At 34.4% G+C, this 20687-nt stretch overlaps 1 protein-coding gene across 1 annotated transcript in view; it reads left to right on the top strand.

Annotated features, from left to right (window-relative positions):
• The window catches only part of CNTN6 (contactin 6), a gene marked incomplete at both ends in the record, with an annotated part of 245183 nt that overhangs the window by 152721 nt on the left and 71775 nt on the right, over positions 1 to 20687 (top strand). Inside the window, 2 exon segments of the mRNA XM_081246253.1 lie at positions 16962 to 17146; positions 20143 to 20279. Of these exon segments, the coding sequence (XP_081102379.1) occupies positions 16962 to 17146; positions 20143 to 20279 (322 nt within the window).

Here is a 20687-nt window from a genome sequence, read left to right as displayed (position 1 = left end):
TTTGTAATGTGGGCCTCACATTCAGAAATAGTGACTTACATTCCAAACTATGGAAAACATCCTTAAAAGTCTCCATCTTGTTATTAAGTAAATATACTGAGAAATCCAAATAATGCTGGTTACTAAATCTTCTAGGTTCCTTTCTATGTATGAAATCTTGTAGCTCTTTAAATTAAATTTCTCAGGTTATCCATTTTTCATATATTTAAGAGACCATATGTAATTTTTATACAATACTGGTCCCACAGTATTTTTTCAATAAATAATTGATTAAATTATTCTTTAAAAAGTGACAAATTGAGGCTTTGTCCATTTTTGTTTGCCTGCCTTTTAAGACATGATGAACTTTCACCATTTTCAAGGTTTCTCAGAAAATAAAGTATACAAAAAACATAAAATGTCAGCAAAATACTTTGACAATTAGTTGATTTATTTTAAAAGAAAACCAATGAAAGATAGTATCTGAAAATAATATTAATAGTTTATTCTATCATGTTTGGCATCAGGAAATATGGATTCCTGTAACTTAAAAAATACTCATACAATAAATAACTGAAAAGGATTGAGGCTGGTTCTCAAGAATCTCATGTAAATAAATTTCATTTGTTAATCATTTATAACTAAGAATTTATATGACATACATAATCCTCATAATTATGCAGGGTACATAATATTTTTATTATGTATGAGTAAAATGAGGCTCAGATTGTATTAGTAACCTGTTCAATTTTATGCTTCTGATAAGAAAGAAAGGGCGATTCAGACTTAGACCCACCTGATTTGAAGTTCTGAACTTAGAAACTTTTGAGTAAATAGTTAAGATAACTGCTTTCCAAGTCAGAGGAGGCAGATTGAATTCCCAATTTTCTCAAGAGTTGTCTGACCATCAGCAAACATGTTGCTTAAGCTTTATGAATTTCCATATTCTCATCTAAAAAATGTTATAATGATACCTGTCTCCTGTGTTTGTTTTGAAGATGAGAGTGGATAATACATGTAAAAACATGGCAAGTCCAATGTGTATGTACAAAAAAAAAACCCTAAATGATAAAGTATACATTCATTGTTAAGTTTATACCTAAAGGAACTACTGCACATGAAATAAAATTAAGGAAGAATGGGAAAATGATGAGAATTACTTAATTGTACCTCATAGAAAATTGTCAAGGAAATATTTGATTTAATGGAGTATGCTTAAAAACACTTTACCTGCCAGAATTAATGTTGAAATTATATTTATTAAATTATTAAGATGGAATTGAAATGCCTAGGGGTTAAGATGGAAAGTCCAAAGCATCCACAGGGTCAAAGAGATAGTGTTAAAATGCCATGTATAAGAAACATATATTCTGTGTAACTGAAGTGCAGATCTAGTTCTCATTTCTTCAAATGAACAGAATGTGTATGAAAATGCTTTGTATACTTTGGAAAATATTATACAAATTTTAGCTACTAACAAAAAGAGTTTTTATATATGTTCGCCAATAGTTTTCAGAAAACAAGTTGCACTGTAGTTGAAACATTGCAAACATACTGAAGAAGCTTTCTAGTCCATTATAAAATTTGACATTTACCAAATACTTTACTGATTTTTTAAAATTTGCAACATTAACAAACATAAAAACAATGCACTCCCTAGACAATTAATTACATGATAGGCATAAATAACAATGTGAAAAGAACAAAATCAAACCACTTTTTAAATTATAAATCTCTATTTGCAGGTTTATTGCCAAGTATTTTACAAACTATTGAATGATAATTATAATCATGTTCTCTGACAGCTCTTTATAAAAATATTGCTGTTCAGCACTTGGTTTTGTTATTTTTTTTTTCCAAATGTTGGGACTGCTTCGTATAAATCCTTTTAAATCTACTTGTTCACTTTCTGAGGTACTGCACTTCTCTGTAATAAGTTGGATAAACCCCAAACTGAAATAAGCTAGTTGGTTCAGTGAGGAATAGAATCAAAGTTCTTTTTCTTATTAACAATGTTCCTAAACACTTTTGCTAACTACTGACTACTATTTATGCTATAAACTACACATTCATGAAACTAAGGTTTATATATTTTAGTTAATAAGAAAAAGGAGGGAAAGTAGGGAGGGAGGGAGTAAGGAAATCAGTAGGTGGATAGGTGAATAGGAAAGAGGAACAAAAAAAGAAAAAATAACACAGGTCAATGCCACATCTTATTTAGTTTTTTATTTTTTGGACCTACGACAGTTTCTGAAATACTGACTAGTTTTCATTAAATATTTGTGGAAGTACTTCCTAAGTAATTAGGAAATAATTCCCTTTATATTCTTTCTCTTGAATGGGTAGATTATTTTGGAATTTATCCTGCATGTTGTTCTCTGAGCTTCCTGGGTCTATGGTTTGGTGGCTGTCATTCATTTTGGAAGATGTCCAGTCATTGTTATTTCAAATATTTATTCTGTTCATTTCTCTCTTTGTTCTCCTTCTGGTATTCCCATTAGACATCTGTTGCACTGTTTGTAATTGCCCCCAGTTCTTGGATATTCCATTCTTTTGTTGTTGTTGTTTGTTTCTTTTTTTTTTTTTCCTCTTCATATTTTAGTTTGGGAAGTTTCTATTGATATTTCTTCTAGTTCGCTTACTCTTTCCTTCATCACATTCAGCCCACTGGTGAGCCTATCAAAGGCATTTTCATTTGTATTATAGTATTTTTATGTCTATAATTTTATTTTTGAATTTTTGAACTTTATTTTTTTATACAGCAGGTTCTTATTAGTTATCCATTTTATACATATTAGTGTATATATGTCAATCCCAATCTCCCAATTCATCACACCACCATCCCCCAGACCCTTTCTTAGAATCTCCTTTTTTTCTGCTACATTAATCATCTGTTCTTGCATGTTGTCTGCTTTTTCCATTAGAGCCCTTAACATATTAATCTTAGAAATTTTAAATTCCCAGTCTGATACTTTAAAAATATTTGCCATATTTGAGTCTGGTTCCAATGCTTGCTTTGTCTCTGCATTTGTAATTGTCAATGGGCCTTTTATACATTTTTTGTTGTTGCTGAAACCTAGATATGATGTAACAGGTAAAAAGAAGTGATTTTACACTAGATTTTGGTGTATATTTTTATGTTTATTTGGCAGGGAGTTAGGCTGTGTTTACTGTTTGCTGTAGTTGTGGTGTCAGAGGCTAAAATTCCCTCCATTGTTTTTGTTTTTCCTCTTGTCTTTGGGTTTCCCTAGAGACTCTTTCTTAATTAAAGACTGAGGTTTGCAGTTTCTTTACCTGTAACCCCCAGCTATTATTCAGGAGCCCTATTGATGGTATGAATGTCCTTGTTAGCTAATTCTATAATCTCTGTAATTTATGGATCTGTTTCTGTTGACTGCTTTTTCTTCTTATCATGATTCCTATTTTTTATGCTTTTTAGTTTATCTAGTAATTTAGATTGAATTAGAGACATGATAAATGTTATGTTATTGAATGCTGCATTGTGGTATATTTATTTCAAGTATTGGATTTTATTGATACAAGTTAAGTTATGATGAATCTCATCTTTCTATAGCTTATTATTAAGCTTCCTTGGGTAGATACAGAGTAGTTGTTAGTCTAAGGCTTGTTTACTACTAAGATGCATCTCCCAATTGAATGCTCTAAGTTTGCTAAGTCTCTCTTCTCAGGCTTGGTGGAACTCTAACATCTTCTAGCCCTGTTTGAGCTCTAAAATTTGTTCTTTGCCCAGCCTCATGTGACACTCTTACGTAGATTTTTGGAGCACTTTCTTTTTCTAGTCTCATCCTCTCTGATACCTTGCTTTGCAATCCCAGCCACTTCAGTCACCTGTGTCTCCTCAACTCAGGGATGCAGCCTTGTCCTATTTATGTTTTCTTCCTGATTCCATGTTCTCGAAAGTGCCTATAGGTCGAAAATCAGGGATGCCGATGGCTTACTTCATACATTTCCCCTCATTTAGGGATCACAGTTTTGTGCTACCCATTGTTACATCTCTGGAATCAGGTTTGTTTCCCATTATATTTGTCCAGTTTTCTAATTGTTCCCAGCAGGGTAAATATAGTTCCAGTTAATCCAACATCTCCAAAACCCAGTTTTTTTTGTTTTGTTTTTTTTTTGCGGTACGCGGGCCTCTCACTGTTGTGGCCTCTCCTGTTGCGGAGCACAGGCTCCGGATGCGCAGGCTCAGCGGCCATGGCTCACGGGCCCAGCCGCTCTGCGGCATGTGGGATCTTCCCAGACTGGGGCACGAACCCGTGTCCCCTGCATCGGCAGGCGGACTCTCAACCACTGCGCCACCAGGGAAGCCCCCCAGGTATTTTTTAAGGCTAATTGTGAAGGTAAATAAGGTGAAGTTTAGAGAAATGAAATGACTTGATAAACGTAAGTTGTAAATCTGGGATTCAAATCTAAATATCACTGATTCTGACTTCAAAACTCATGCTCATAGCCGTTTGACATTTACATCAAATTATCCTTTTAATATACAAATTAATTCCCCATGTGCAGTTGTAGTTAGCCCTCAGTTCTGTAAATGTTTTCCTTAAAAAAGGCTTGAAACATTTCAGCAAAATGGTAAAAAGATGTTATTTGGGGAATGAAATTATGGATGTATTTCCCATTTAGATTCTCTGTAATTACTAATAATTCAGCAAAAAAGTAAGTTCAATTTTATACATTAATTTTTTAAAAATAATTCAAAAGATAACCTTTTCAAAATCCAAGTTGCTTTTGAATGAGAAGAAAGAAGTGTTTCTAAAAGTCAATCAGGGCCATTGTGGAGCATACACCCCTCTGGTTTGTATGTGATGATGGTAATATCTACCATTTATAAAAATCTGGGGTAGATGATTAGGGAGAGCACAGAAAACATGCCAATCAACCTAGGAGTCTGCTGCAATCATGCAGGCAGGGAGTATAGAGAGTGAGGTCTATAGAAGGCTGGCTAGAGTGTTTACTCATAGACCTTAACCATCTCAAACCACCACAGGCTAATGTGAGTATAGAATAATTAAGACAAAACTTCAGATACCTGCTTGAACTTTAATTACTATGACTTTGGGGACATGTAACTCACTTTCTATGTTGGAGTTTCACAGCTGACATGATCACAGCTTTCAACTCTCAGTTTTGTCTCATTTGTTTAACATGGCAGACTCTTAATTATCTAAGCTGCAAATTAATTGTATTGTGAAATACCCGAGAAACTCCTTGGATAGGTGCTATGCAAATGTAGTATGACTGACTTATAGATCTGTGTGTCTCCTCTCAAGAAAATATAGGCCTTTGCTCTTAGTAAAGAAGTTAAACTGATATCCCTCATAACTCTCCTACCACTCTTGTAAACAACCAAACACATTTACTTTTCTTTTCTTTTTTGTGTGTGAATCTTAATTTAGTAACTTTGCTGTCAGTGCTCTGGAATGTAAATAAAATTAGTCGCTGCACTAAATGTTCCTATGTGTTCTGGAGCCTTCACACAGAGGACTATATTTATGTATACATGTATATCTTATTTATTTTGTTCTAATTTATGAAGAAAAAGATACTCAGCTTGGCTATTAATGTCAAGCAATAAATTTGAAGTCTCACCAAGATGTTTTGATCTATTCCAGAACTTTCAGATGACAGAGCAGCTATTTGATTTTGCTTTGCTTTTTACACATATGGACATCATTGCATGTCATACCACAGAAAGGCTGCTCAAGACACTCAAGATGACAGTAGTATTTTAAAATCAAACGAGGTACATTCAAATTTTTCAGACTTTTAACACTTGGTTTAAAAAAAAAGCCAGAGAGATGTCTTAAAATTGTCCCATTTGAATGTCTAATAAGCAGTTTAGCTTTTTATTTTCCTCATTGAGTTGAATGGATAGAGGGCAGACTATTTTCCTAACAGCTTGTCCCGTTTGCCCCACAATGTATACTGAAGCCTACTCATTAGGTTCTCACTAACTGCTTTGCTTTTTTATCATGATCTTATATTGCTTGGCATAAAATAGTATGGTAAAGTCCATGCAAATCTGAGAACTGACAAATGTTCAAGCCAATCTTTGAAAAATTGAAAGATAGTAACCCCTCAACAAAAACACAGTCACACACACACTCACCCTGGGGCTGAAAGATTTATCAGCAGATTTACTAACATTTCAAGGCAGCATTGTGTTCTGGAAAGAGTACAGACTTTGAATTCAAAGAGATCAGGGTTTAAATTCTCAGATCCCCTGTCAATAGCTGGGCCGCTATGATCAGTTTTCTTATCTGTAAAACAAAGGTAAAAACTACATAGATAGATGGACAGATAGATAGACGACAGAGAGAATAGGATTGATGTAAGGACTGGAAATACTATTAAACTTCCCTACCAGAGTCCCTGGCTTACAATAGGCAATCAATAAATTATAACAATTTTATTAATTGTGGTCATTGTCAGTGCTGCTTTGGCTGAGGAGGTAAAAAGGAATACACAGGAGGGAGAGAAGGAGTTTCTGCATTCTATTTCTGTGCTAACACAATCCTCAAGGACTTGCTCAGAACAATGGATTTACCATTTCTAAATAACGTGTTTAATCTTTATAGGGATTATTGACATTCCCTCATTTATTTATTTGGCAAATTAAGCTCCAGTATCTATTAACTTAGCAAATATGCATTAAATACCTCATTCAATAATTAATTCCTTTATTCCTTCACCTAGTCAGAAGGAATTCTCCTGGCAGCAGATGCTAGGCTAGGCCCTGGGGAAATAAAGATGATATAAAGGCCCCAGGGAGTTTGCAGGCTACTGAAAATAGGATTGGTGTAACAATATGTGATCATACATTTTTCCTGGGATCTGCTCTTTCCTTACAAACTTTCAATGAAGGAAGATTCAAGGATAGTCACTCTGGGAGCTTTCCCGATTATCCCGTCCCCAGGTTACTCCTTGTTAAATTGAGACTGGAGACAGTCAGTCTCAATTCCTTTGGTAGAACTAATGATAGACTTATTGAAGGGGTCCTTCGTATCTCTTAGAAATAGAAGATTCTTGCTTCTTTTTCTCCCATTTCATCAATACTTTTTTTTTTCAAAATTAATACTTTTGAAATAACAGTTTTAGAACAGAAAAATTGAGCAGATGGTATAGTGAGATCCCATATAATGCCACACACAGTTTCCCCTATTATTAACATCTTACACTAAGATGGTGCATTTGTTACAATTAATGAAACAACATGAATACATTTTAATTAACTGAAGTCCCTAATTTACTCAAATTTCCTTGGTTTTTACCTGATGTCCTTTTTTTATTCCAAGATTCCATCCAACATACCACATTGAGTTTTCTTGTCTCCCTAGGCTCTTCTTGGCTGTAACAGTGACTCAGACTTTTGTTTTTGATAACCCTGACAGTTTTGAGGAGTGGTGGTCAGTTTTATTGTGGGATGGCCCTCTATCAGAATTTGTCTACTATTTTTCTTATAATTAGTCTGAGATTATGGGTCTTGGGTAAGAAGACTACAAAGGTAAGGTGCCATTTTCGCACATCATATTAAGGTTACTCTCTATCACAATGATCTATGGCTACTGATGCTGCCCTTCATCACCTGGCAGAAGCAGTTTTGTCAGGATTCTCCACCATAAATGTACTCATTTTTCTCTCTTTACATTTGAGTCTTTGGAAGGAGGTTAATATGTGCTGTCCACACCTAATGAGCAGGGAGTCATGCTACACCTCCTCTAATCTATGTAATTTATTTGGAATTCTTCCTCATGGGAGATTTTTCACTTCTCCCTCCTCATTTATTAATTTATCCAATCCTTTATTTATATCAGTATTGATTAGTAGATATTTATTTCACACTTTGGGTCATAATCCAATATTGCTTTATTTTGCTGCTCAAATTGTTTCAGCATATTCTTCTGTAAAATGCTTTAAAATTATTTTTAAATGTACACTATGAATGTATCTCTGGGTCATTAAACAGTTTTCTGTACCCTCAATTGTAATGACAGTGGAGTATTCAGATGTATGTTTTCAGCCAGCCTCCTAATGGTGGACATTAGGTTTCCTTTAGTTTTGTTTTCATTTTTTGTTGTCATGAATAATGATGTAATGCATATTCTTGTGGCTATATTTTGCCCATCTCCATGTGAACTTTCTCAGTATATTTTTTTTAAATTAGAATTTTTGGATAACAGGAATATAAAAGCTAAGGTTTCTGATACGTGTTGCCAAATTCTCCTGAAGAACCACTGCAGAGGATCCACTTTCAAAGACCAGGACCCTAGGTTACAAGTTGGGTCTCTTTTGATCTTACACACATGCTGAATTCAATGTCAAACATTCCTTTCATTTTTTTCTATTTCAAAAACCAAAATTGGATTTTTACACTGCTGTTTCCAAAACTAAATTAATTTAAAGGTTCTAAAAATCATCCAAGAAGAATATATATACTTCTGCAAGTGACTGTTCATCCTTTCCATTCCAGTCTATCACCACTTTTCTCAGGAGACCTACAGTTCTTACTTTTTAAGTAACTGGCAATTGCAGGAGAGAAAGATTTCAAATCCAAGTTGGAACTGAGCTGAAGGAAAAGAAGTTACTTCCTTTTTTCCAGCTGACCTTGGAACCCATCTCTAGAACCTTTATTGGAATTTGCAGGCATCTCAATATGTTAAAAAAAACTCTATGATTTCATCTTCTGGCCCTTGGACAAAGGAACTCTACCCACTGATTATAAAACATGTTAGCTCATTAGGTGAAGAATATATTTCTAAGTACACATTATACACACTAAAACGGTGATTCTCATGTTGTAGCTGGTTAGTTCATGCAGTAGCAGAAAAACATGGTGGTTTAGAGCTCACTATGGAAAGACAGACTTTAGCTCAAAACTTTTCTTTGAAAACTTACTGTGTGATATTGGGCATGTTACTCAACCTATTCTAGTCCCAATCTCCTCATCTACAAAATGTTAATAGCAATAGTACTGTGTCTCATGGTATTATTATATGGTTTCAATGAAGCACTTAGCACAGTGCCTGGCATATAATGTGCTCAATAAATGTTAAATATATTAATAATAGAATAATTAAATATAACAAACCATACACAATGTCTCCTTTATATGAAAGTTTATGATTATGAGCAGAGCTAAGGTCAAGCCCTATAATTCTTAAGGAGTTATAATTCTGAACATAATTCTGAAGGAACATGTGCCTCGAGAACCTACCTCAACCAAATTATCATTTTCTCTGCTGTAGTGCAACATAGCACTCAAATGATTGGTGAAGCATTTATTTAGGGTTAATATTATGTATTAATAAAACATTATGGAGAAGCTGTCAATTAACTGCTAAGTGCAGTATCATTTTCGGCTCTACCACACCTTGAATTATAGGCTCCAGTTTTATGTTTCATGTGCGAATTATTACTCACATTGTGGAGTAGAAAATAGCAATAAAGTCTTAGGGACTCTTTGGATGATAGAACCTTCCTGTCCCTATGTGATGATCATGGTAATAAGGCAACTTAGTAAGCTTTATTATTGGTTCAAACTTTATATTTCAGAATGTATTCTCATAGTATATCCTCATTTTATCCTTTCAAGAAGACTTTTACGTACCCATTGTTACCTCTAGTTATAAAGAGAAAGCTGAGGCTCAGAGATGTTAGGTAATTTGCACTCATTTACACAAAACTCACCTGTGTCCTTTTACTCTACATGTAAGTACTATTCTGCTACCACTGCTCTTACGTCCAAACCGTCTGTGGCTTTTCAATTGGCTTCAGCTACTGTAGTGCCAAGTGTCAAATACCAGATAAATACATGCACATGATAACATTTTTCCCCCAAGGGAAACCTGGTATACACACTGACCAGTAGAACAGGATCATGACTACGTTTAGGTCACTCAGGAAAAAAAAAAAAGATTTTCCTTTTTCCATAACAGTAAGATTGCTTTTCTACAGAACTCATGAACTTATCCATATTGTATCCCCATAGGACAATCTTATATTCCAAGCTCTTTGTATGAATATTTCAAGTTGAGGAAATGAAAGGAGCTAGCTGAACAGTCTGAAAATTTAACAAAGGCACTCCTTGCTGGTTCTGTTATTCTGCTTCCCTCTCTTCGATTAAAAATGGCCACTGACAGGATTTTCTGAAATGAGGTTCAAGTTAAGAATAATCCCAAATATAAGCATCTTAGGAAACAGGTTCTCTGTACCAGTTTCTAGTTAAAAACTTGGTATGGCCTGGATTTAAGCTGTGGATAATGAGATTTAAGAAATCCAGGGAAGAAATATAAGCTTTCTCAAATAGCACTAGTAATGAAAATTCTATTTATGGGCTAAAAGTATAGAACTGAAGCAGAGTTCGTACAAGAGTGTGAATAGCTTTAACTTCCAGTTCAGGTTGAACTAGGCCAGAGGGCTAACAAATGTATTCTCTGCCTCCAGATAAAATTAATGGGATGCTCACTCTGTAAAAGCATAATGACAAGAGAGTAAGGAATGAAAGTCCTTATTTATGGCAATGCTTATTTAAGAAGCACAATACCAGAGGGAGGGGCAAGAAAGAAAGAAAGAAAGAGAGAGAGAAAGAGAGAAAGAAAGGAAGGAAGGAAGGAAGGAAGGAAGGAAGGAAGGAAGGAAGGAAGGAAGGGAGAAAGGGGGGAGAGAAAGAAAGAGACAAAAAGAGGGAAAGAGTAAGCAGGAGGGAGGGAAGGAGGAAGAAAGAAACTTTGCTTTTATGATCTAGTAGTATTTTAGAACTCTGAGGACTCACATTTCAGGAAAATATAGAAACAAAATAAGAAAAGGCTTTTGCAAAGTTTTTTGAAATACACGGTTCATGAATGCCTCATCTATGGTCTGAGGAAACTTTGGATGAGAGAGTTGCTTCAAATTGATTTTCTTTATTGAGATTTGTATCCAAGCTGGATTTTGACACCATATTTGTGAAGATTAAAAAAAAAAAAAAAAAAAAAAGGAGTGGGGAGGAACTGGAACTGAAAGGGAAATGTTGCCAGAAATGGCTGATACCTGTAGTTAGGATGATGATGGCACCATGTATTTTAACTTAACTTTTAAATGACAGAGTTTCAAGACATTTAATAATAATCTCCATTCTGAAGACCCTTCAAAGATCTCCCTTGCTGCATGGCATTCTTCATATATTAATATATTAACTTTGCACTTTAAATAGATCACTTATTTTAAATTAAAATGAACTGCCAGAGAATATTACATCACTAATATCATCATCGTGGACAAACTAGGTAGATCCTAAATAGAATGCTAAAGCCACAGAAGGAGAAGGAGTCTACTAGTGCTAATAACTGAATGGGTGGCAACTCAGAGAATTGGAAGGTGGATCACAGTAAATTAGCCTGTACTGGAACTCTAAGTGGAAGAGAATTGGCAGGTAATAATTTAGCAGAAATTACCTGTCTAAACGTGAGTACCATTCCAAAAAGGTAATTAGGATTGTTAACAACTTCCAGCTGAGTATTTAACTCGACATAAGGACACCATCTGTCACAATCCTGGTATACAGTAAGCACTCAATTAATGGTTATTAATATTCAAAAATAAACGTTCAGCTTTCTTGCAACACATTTTTTTTCTCTTTGGAGAATGTTGTCTAATTCCTTTCCTCTCTACCGTAATGGCCCTAGATGATAAGCCAGGCTGAAAAAAAAAAAGTATTTTACAGCAAAGCATGTTATATCTCATCTGAGAGATCCCTGCGCTCATGAGGAGGAAATGAACATGACTGCTATGATCAGAGGCATTATCTCCTTACCAGCCAGTGTATTAAACAGGAAGAAGCAGGAAATTTACTTCTAGAGACATATGTGCATGCTTGTGTACCCATTTCGTTCACAGTATGGAGATTTGATTTTAGTTTATGTATGATTCATAAATCAATTTATGTCAAATGCCTAGTCATATGGAGTTCTTAAAGGAGAATAGAAAACATATAAATATAAGCTAGGAATCTGGCTTTTGAAATGATAACAGTAACATAATAATCTTAAATTATTTTTTAACTTGTCATTAACACAAAAAATATATTGTTTAAAGTGTTCTAGACAGTGTGTTAAACACATGAAATGTATTATATCATTTAATCTTCACTCTAATCCTGTGACTTACATACTAGTGTTAAGCCCTATCCTATAAATGAGAATATTTATGTTATAAACATGCAATAACATATAGCTGGTAAGTGTAGAAACTGCACTCTTCTCTGTACGGTATAAATAGTATTCTATTATAATAGCTTTGTTATTAATATTAGCACTAGTATTACTATTATCATTTATACAGAATGGTATCTCTTGGAAAAATTAACTTGCATTTAAAACTAAGCTCATTACTAAAATAATTTCATCTTTTGTTGATTTTAGTTCTTTCTACCCACTGTCCATTTGGCATGTCTTCAGAAAAGAGAGATGGTGCGAAATCTAAAGCAATTCATTTAGTGTCTTCATAAAAAGTGCCCAGACTAAATGGGAACTTTTCATTAAAATACACATTTTACATTTATTCTCCCTGATCCTATATCTCACATTACCAGTGGTAATCAAGAGGCTCATGACATTCATATTTTGTACTGACATAATATCTGAAAACAAAATCTCAATGTTTAATTAGTAACTGTAAAATCATATAAAACTGCTTGATTTTTCTCCCATTAGAAATTTTGTTAACATGAAATATAGCCACGAAATGTACTTGATAAGACTTTTGATTAAAAAGTTTAAATGTTTGAGTGACTATTTTTTGATAGTTTAGTTGCTCTGAGAATTCTAAAATATCTAGAGTATAAAATATAATATCCTGAAGGAATCTACCATATCATACAATTCGATCACACAGATAGAAAATAACATAGCTAGGATTTGAACCCAGGCATTCAGACACTATTTGTAAAGTCTTTTTTTGGACAAAAGCAGCAGGAAAATTACTCAAAAAGGCATAAGACAAAAAGAGACTGTATTGACTAATGGAAATGTCCAAGGAGATTTTTTTTTGGGGGGGGCATCAAGCGTGACTTAATCTAGACCTGTAAAGAATTCCAAGTTTCCTTCTTTTGTGTTAGCTTTGACTTTCAAAGACACTTTCTCCATGTGGTGGAAAAGTGTTGCCTAAAAGCTCCAAGCTATATCCCACTGTCTGAGGAAACCCTAGTGACAAAAGATCCTCTCTTTAATAACTCCTCCAAAAGCAGTCCCAGAACTGAGTCTAGTTGTCTCTGATTGGGTTGTCTTAATTTCCAGAGTTGACCAACCATGGTGGCCACGGTACACCAGCTTCTAATGGCAAGACCTGAATCTTGTACTCAGTCCTGCAGCCAGAGGTATAGTCCTCCCAATTCAAATCAGATGGACTAAAGATAGTAAGCATTGGGTTTTCTAAGGAAAATCAAAACGCACACACAAAAACCAACACATGTCCACTGCAGACTGAGAATACAGAGGTCTAATTCTTATACCCTTCTTCAAAATTAAAAGTTATGTTAGAAGCCAGTTCACTGAATCTTATAAGCTTCTCAATAGTTGAGTGGTTTATGAGAGAAGATATATCACTCCAAACATAATTGAGGTAAGAAAAACAAGATCTAGAGGATGTTCTTTAAGTGAGAAACTTATGTCTCTCTTCAGCCTCATGTCTCTTTCACATTTCTTGCCTTCTAATGTAATTTTGACCCTACAGAGCATTGTTCTGAAAATATAAACCACACTCATGGTTTTTCACAAGGATTCTACTGCTCAGTTTTTGGTCTTATAAGCCATTAATGTTCACTTCCACAGAATATCATTTTTATGTGTCTAGTGGCTATACAGAAGTACCATATTGAGAAGTACATACAGTTGGTATTGTAATCAAAGTGGAACATGATTAGAGCATATTGGGGGTTCTAATAAACTGGTTTTCCAAGAAGTAGATCTTGAAAGGATATTTTTTTAAAGTGACTTTTTAGAAGAGTTCTTATGAAGAATGCATCAGAGAATGGACAAGCACACCTGGGAAAAAGAGTAGCCAGGCAGAGTATAATATCATGCAAAGTTCCACAGAAGATAAATTTGCCTCAGTCTTGTACAGGAGTTCTAGAAAGAGTACAGGTCACACCTAGAGGTATTCCACCATCAGGGGCAGGGGAGCTGGAGTATTTATGCCTCATTTAGTCAGTTATTGGTTGAGAGTTGCCCCAGGGAGTATGTAAATTCCTAACTGTTTTCAGCTCTTTTTTTGTGAAGGAAAAGTTAGCTACAGCAGCTTAAGGGTAGTTGACAGCAAAATGATGCATGTACTAACTGTTGAGGGTGAAAGCACATCAGGATTTGGGTTGCTAAGGGATAAGAAAGAAAACGGGTGAAGCACTGACATTATCTGCTACACTACTTCTATTGGAAAGGTGTGTCTATATAGGATACGTCATTTTATCCTTCAAGGGAAAAATGCTTGTCCAGAGACTCCAGTGTCCTCACTGAGTTCTTTTGGAGGGAAAGGTCAGAATAATTGGGATTGGTGGGACTTGTTCTTTTTACCCCCACTTAATTGGGCCACTTAAGATGGTGATTCACTTTTACAAAAACACAAAAACTGAAAGCTATCAGAGGATGATTTTACAGTGGCTGTGATGTCTGTTTTGTCTTGTAAGCACATAGATTCTGAGACAAAGAAACCTGGAAATAAATCCCAGCTGTGCCACTTTCACTTATAAAAAGAGAAAATGAAATTATATTTACATATTATACACATAGTGCTTGGCACACAGTTTGTGGCTAATAAACCGTAGCTCTTCATTGTGATATTATTATAGTTATTATTATTAAATGTCAAACCATTCAATTTCTGGTTCAGAGATTTAGATATTTAGTTAGGTTAAAAATTGACTTCTGTCTTCATAGTTAAAATAAAGAACAATGATATAACAATGGGAAAATAGCCTTCACTGAAATTTTTTTTTTGTCTGAATGTTTTAGGTTAAAATGTTTTTTAGTTGAATATTTTGCATGTATTTGTCATAAACCTCAGAGATACACTATCATAAAAAGACAACAAAGGATCATGAATTCAGATAAATATCAGAACCTCTATTTATAATATTTTTCTCTTTGTAAATAAATTTTCTTAGAATTTTTCTATTACACGGGTAATACATGCTCATTGTAGGAAAATAATGGAAAAATTGAGATAAGCAGAAAAAAGGAGAATAAAAGGCATTCATATTCTCACCACCTATAGCTACTAACTTTTCATGTTCACATACACGTTACATGTATTTTTAAGAATTGGATAATACTGCCCCAGACTTGGTGAAGATCTTTCTCTGTGAGTAAACTTTCTTCTAGAGCTTTATTTTTATTCTTAGTTTGGTATTTCATAAAATGAATGAATAAGAAAACCAGTTATCTGGGTTAATTGTTGGCAAGAATATGCCATTTTACTAAAATATCAACCTAAAGTTGTGGCAAGTGGCAAAGCTTTTTAAAAGGACAAAAACAAAACTTATAATAATACATAATGATGTTGTGTTTAACAAAATTCAAGTTGTATTTGTCACTATATGCTAATTCTGAGAAAAACAGATGAATCAAACATTGATTGGGGAGTATGTTTCCTGTGAAATATGTGTGAGCACATGTATGACTTTCTGCATGATGTATATCTTTGATTTGCAAAGCAGGATCATCATTGTTTGCAATAAAAAATTCCTGAGCCTTCATCAGTTTTCCTGCTTTAACTGAAGTCTCTACTCAGTCATCACCACCAATTTTCTGCAGTTGTTACTGCTCAGACTCAGTAGATCTTCATTTGTCAACCACTTTGTATGTGACTGAATGGTTCCCCTACATCAGTTTCATGGACTTGAAAAAAATTCTGCATCTTCTACAAAGTTTATAATTTGGCTTTGCAAAATGATTTACTAGTATTATTATTATTATTTGAAATATGTTTAGAACAGAAATATTTAAAGCACCTGAAAATCCATAAGGGAATGAAGAATTACTTGAAAGTAAGAAAGGAAAGATGATAGTGCGAATAGATTGGGGATTGATTTAACAAATGATTGATTTATTAGGTAAGATTTTCTGGTTATAACTTTATTTATAACCCACATTTCTTTATATTCTATCTGTACAAGTGAGGCCTTCCTCACTATGTTATTTTTGCTGTTTTAAAAGATAACCGTATTAGACTAAACATATTAGATTTAAGATCTTAAGCTAAATTCCTATAAATAAAGGAATTCTTTACAAATTCTTTCTGAAAACAGACAGAGTACAATGTAAAGTTATCTCTTATGTCATTTTGTTTTAAGTTTGGGTATAAATAAGTACATTCTTTTGAGGATCATAGATTCTGTGCTCCCAATTCATCTGGGTCTGTTATATAATACTGATCCCCTTTGATAATTTAGCTCACCCATCACATATGTCTTCAGTAACATATTAGTACCAATTTAGCTATAGAGGAATCTGTATTTTTGTCTTAGAATCTGTAAATAGAGAGAGCTTGCCTCCTCTTAAAAGTCACATCCTGACAAAGAATTTCCTGACCACTGTATTTAAACTGATATAATCTTGCTATTATCTTTGCACCTTATTTCCTTTGTTTCAGTTATTGCAATTTACAAATATATTTGTTTTTCATAATTTGTTTATTGCCTGTTTCCCCACTAGTCTGTGAGCAACATGAGGGCAGAAAACATGTTTAGTTCAGTCATCAGTTTATTCCCTGATCCTAGTACTGTGACTTGCACACGACAGGCTCTTAATAAAGTGTTATAAATCGCTGGATGAGTGAATGGCAAATGACTGCATGATCTGAAAGCTAGTCACAATATAATATATCGATTGATTTTTTTTCCTTGAGAGTTATGCTTAAGGAATTCTTATTTTATCCTGCTGTCATAAAGACTGAACCATCTTCTATTCTAATGAGGTATAACTGTTTAGTCCAGTCCCTGATATTAGTTGGAGGAGGTTGGATGGAAGCCCGTTGCCTGGGAAAGTCAAGTACAGCAAATCCCAAGCTATCCTTGAAATCCCAAACTTTCAACAGGAAGATGAAGGCGTCTATGAGTGCATTGCAAGTAACCTTCGAGGAAGAAATCTTGCAAAAGGTCAACTCATTTTCTATGGTGAGCTAATGAATTTCAAAAAGTATATGAAATAATTGGTTATATCCTTTATAGTAAATAGTGAAGGTCTTTAGCATGTTGTGGAAAAGTGTCATAGGAGAAATAGAGAAGACACATTTCCAGGAAAAGATGCTTACTGATACAATGATTAGCAGATGGGAATGACCATTTTTAAAATATGGCTTTAATTTCAGCATAGTATGCTAATAAATAATAGCATGCTATTGTTTATTATAATTGCCTTGGAAATATCAGCAATGTCATGTAAAAGCCATAGACGTTTATAACACAAAGTAGAATGGAATGCAATATATTTCCCTTAAAACATTCAGCAACAGCCTATGAAAACCTTAATTATAATCCCAAGTAGAACTTACAAAAGAAGGAGAAAATGACAGGAGAAACATAATACTTAATGGTAGCTTTCAGTATTTGTTTATATTTCCCATAATTGTCTACTCATATGTAGGTAATAGAAAAAAAACCTCATTACTTCATTTAAAAAATATATTTGCCTCAATTATCAGAATCTCTCATGGACTTAAGAGAGATGGGGAAAGCATGTATTTTATAAAAGTTGTCTTTATGTCTTCTTTCATCCAGGCCAAAATACACACTTGCATGAAATTCACTTTTTCTTTCTGATGCCAAAAAACCATAAAATATACCTCATAATTATCAAAATGTTTGTTGCTTTTAAAATATTCTTAACTTCTTTGCTAAATTTAATACATCTGTACTAGGGGACTTTTTAAAACTGTATTTATACATGGCCAAAAGTCATTTTCTATGTGACAGGTTTCTACGTGACACATTTATAATCAGTAATAAAGTAATTGGAGGAAAAATATCCACCTATATTGTGTCCTTATAACCTCCAAAATAAGTTTATAAAAGATTATTTTCATTATAAAAAATGGAACACATTTAGAGGAGTTAAGTGAGTTACACAACCATTGATGGGGGAAAAAATAAATCTAAAACCCAAGCCCATATGGTAGACTTGAAATCCTAAGCTTTTTTTTTTTAATGTAGTTCCTACTTAGTTGAAGATTTAAAACTTTGTTCTTCAGAATCCTAAGCATCCAAAGAATGTACACATTAAATAAATAAATATGGTTTAAAGTTACAGTTATTGCACTAAGCAACAAACCATATATATCTCAAACTCCTGTAAGCTATGTGGATTTTATATGACCATGCATTTCTTCTTCCAGGTCAAACATATGTTAGGGCAATTTCTGAACAATTACCTACAAATTATACATTTTAAAAATAATAAATAGAAACATGAATCAATTTCACCCATACACTCAGTTCTTATAAGGGTTGCCTTCATTTATCCCTCAAGGTTGTGAAAAACATGTTCTGTAACTGGAAGCTGCCCTGATTTCCACAGAAGGTAATCTAGGCTTACTTTTCACCACAGTGGGACATCATGATTTCTTCCTCTCCTCCCTGAAGGACCTTCTATCTTTGTGGAAGCAGAAGTTACAGTGGAAACACCCTGATAGCCAGATATACTTGTGCATCATTTCAAAGACTCTCAGTTCCACTTTCTCCAACTACTGCTGCAGTGACCAGCTCAGCACCGTGGTTTGCAGGTGTAGCCTGACAGAGTCTTACCGCAGGTGCCACAGAAGGCCATCTTGTTTCGTGCTCCAGTTTTCTTTGGCCCCTTCAAGAACCTACTCAGCACTTAAGCACACACAACCTGGATGTCCTAATAGTTAACACCTGCACTGCCCTTGAATAACTGTGAAAAAGAGCCAATGAATAAATGCTTCCTCCTCCTTTCCTGGGTAGGCAGTTATAGACACTCCTTATACATTCACAGAGGATGGAGTAACAGTCGTCCGTGCTGGTGGTCAACTCAATAACTCATCCTTGCATTAACTCTTTCCTTCCCTGTTGACTCTCCCTTTTCCTGACACCTTACACTTGGCCAGCACTCCCAAATCAACAAACTGAACACAAGCCCTTGACTTCGGCTCTGCTCTCAGAGTAAAAAGATAGGTTTCTCTTTTCTAACTATGTCTTCTTGAGCAGACATGGGTGTTGTAACACCCATACAACAAAATTCTCTATAAAAGTTTGGAGGGAGAATTGAGTACAACACATATAAAACACCTAGATTGTAATAGACTGAGATTCCAAAGGAAGGCTCCTCCACTCCAACATATCTAGAATAGATCTAAACAAAGGAGAGGGATTAAATTGCAAATCCAGAAATTTTCCTATCATCATTATAGAAGAAATATTAATTTTAAAGCATTTAACTTATACACCCCTGTTTCCATGAATGTTAGAAAGGATAATACTACCTTACACTTAAATAACATTTCAACATCAATTACCAGTTGCTTTTTGCTTCAGAACTATGTAGAACTTTCTCAGATTAGAAAATAAGGTTTGGAAAATTCATGCCTAGGATCAAAGTTAGATGCTTAACCTATATACAACTCCAAAAGTTCTCATTCCCTGTCAAGAATTTTATGTAGGAAAAAAAAACGGGATTATAACTGTACTAAAATGTGATGAGGCTGATATTTGATTTATGCTTCAAACTACTGAATTGTAACTATATCGGGTATAGATACAATTATTTTACTTAGTTTAATCCAAATGTAATCAATAGCCTTTTGTCCACAGAGGTTCAGATTTGATGTACATTTTCTAACTTGACCTATATACTAATAGTTAACATGGAATTATTCTCTAGCCTTGTTCCCACAACTCTCAAGTTGTTATATAGGTGCAGCAAAACGACAAAAGGCAAACATCAATCTTACGCAAAAGGTCCACTGATATTTACAACAGGGCTTCTCTTATCCTACTTTGGGGGTCCTGCATTTCTCTTCCCTCAAATCATGTGTGTACAGTACTACCAGACCCAGTTAGCCTTGTCCTTCTGATTTCTACAGTCCTTGGAATGTAAAATAATGTCTTGGATAACTGACTTGCTAAATAGCTGCTGTTGTTTCTTTTTGAAACAGCCCCTCCAGAATGGGAACAAAAAATCCAAAATACATACCTATCCATCTATGACAGCTTGCTTTGGGAATGCAAAGCTAGTGGAAAGCCAAACCCTTGGTACACGTGGTTAAAGAATGGTGAACGCCTCAATCCAGAGGTAAGCAACTGTGCTGATATTAAACATTCACCTACTCTGCTAGGGAAATTTTGTTACTAACAGAAACTATGTTTCTGGAGTGTTTAGTAGGTGCCAGGAAATACAGTATAATCTTTATATACCCTAATTTATTTAATCCTTAAATTTATTTAATCCTCACATAGCTATTAATATCGCTATTTTTCAAATGAGAAAACTAAGGGTAGAGAACACAACTTGTACAAGGTCACACATTACTCAGTGATGGATCTGTATTCAGATGATATCATTATCATCATCATCATCATCATCATCATCAACATCCACTGAACTCTCATATGAGCCAGGCCCTGTGTTAAATATTTTCCATGCATTATCTTATTGTATCCTCATGACAATTTTATGAGAGAGATATGATTATTATTTCTA

Source organism: Mesoplodon bidens (assembly GCF_964165515.1).
Source record: "Mesoplodon bidens genome assembly, chromosome: 10".
Taxonomy (NCBI): domain Eukaryota; kingdom Metazoa; phylum Chordata; class Mammalia; order Artiodactyla; family Ziphiidae; genus Mesoplodon; species Mesoplodon bidens.
Note: the sequence above shows the minus strand (reverse complement) of the source record. Positions and strands in the feature narration are given on the sequence as shown.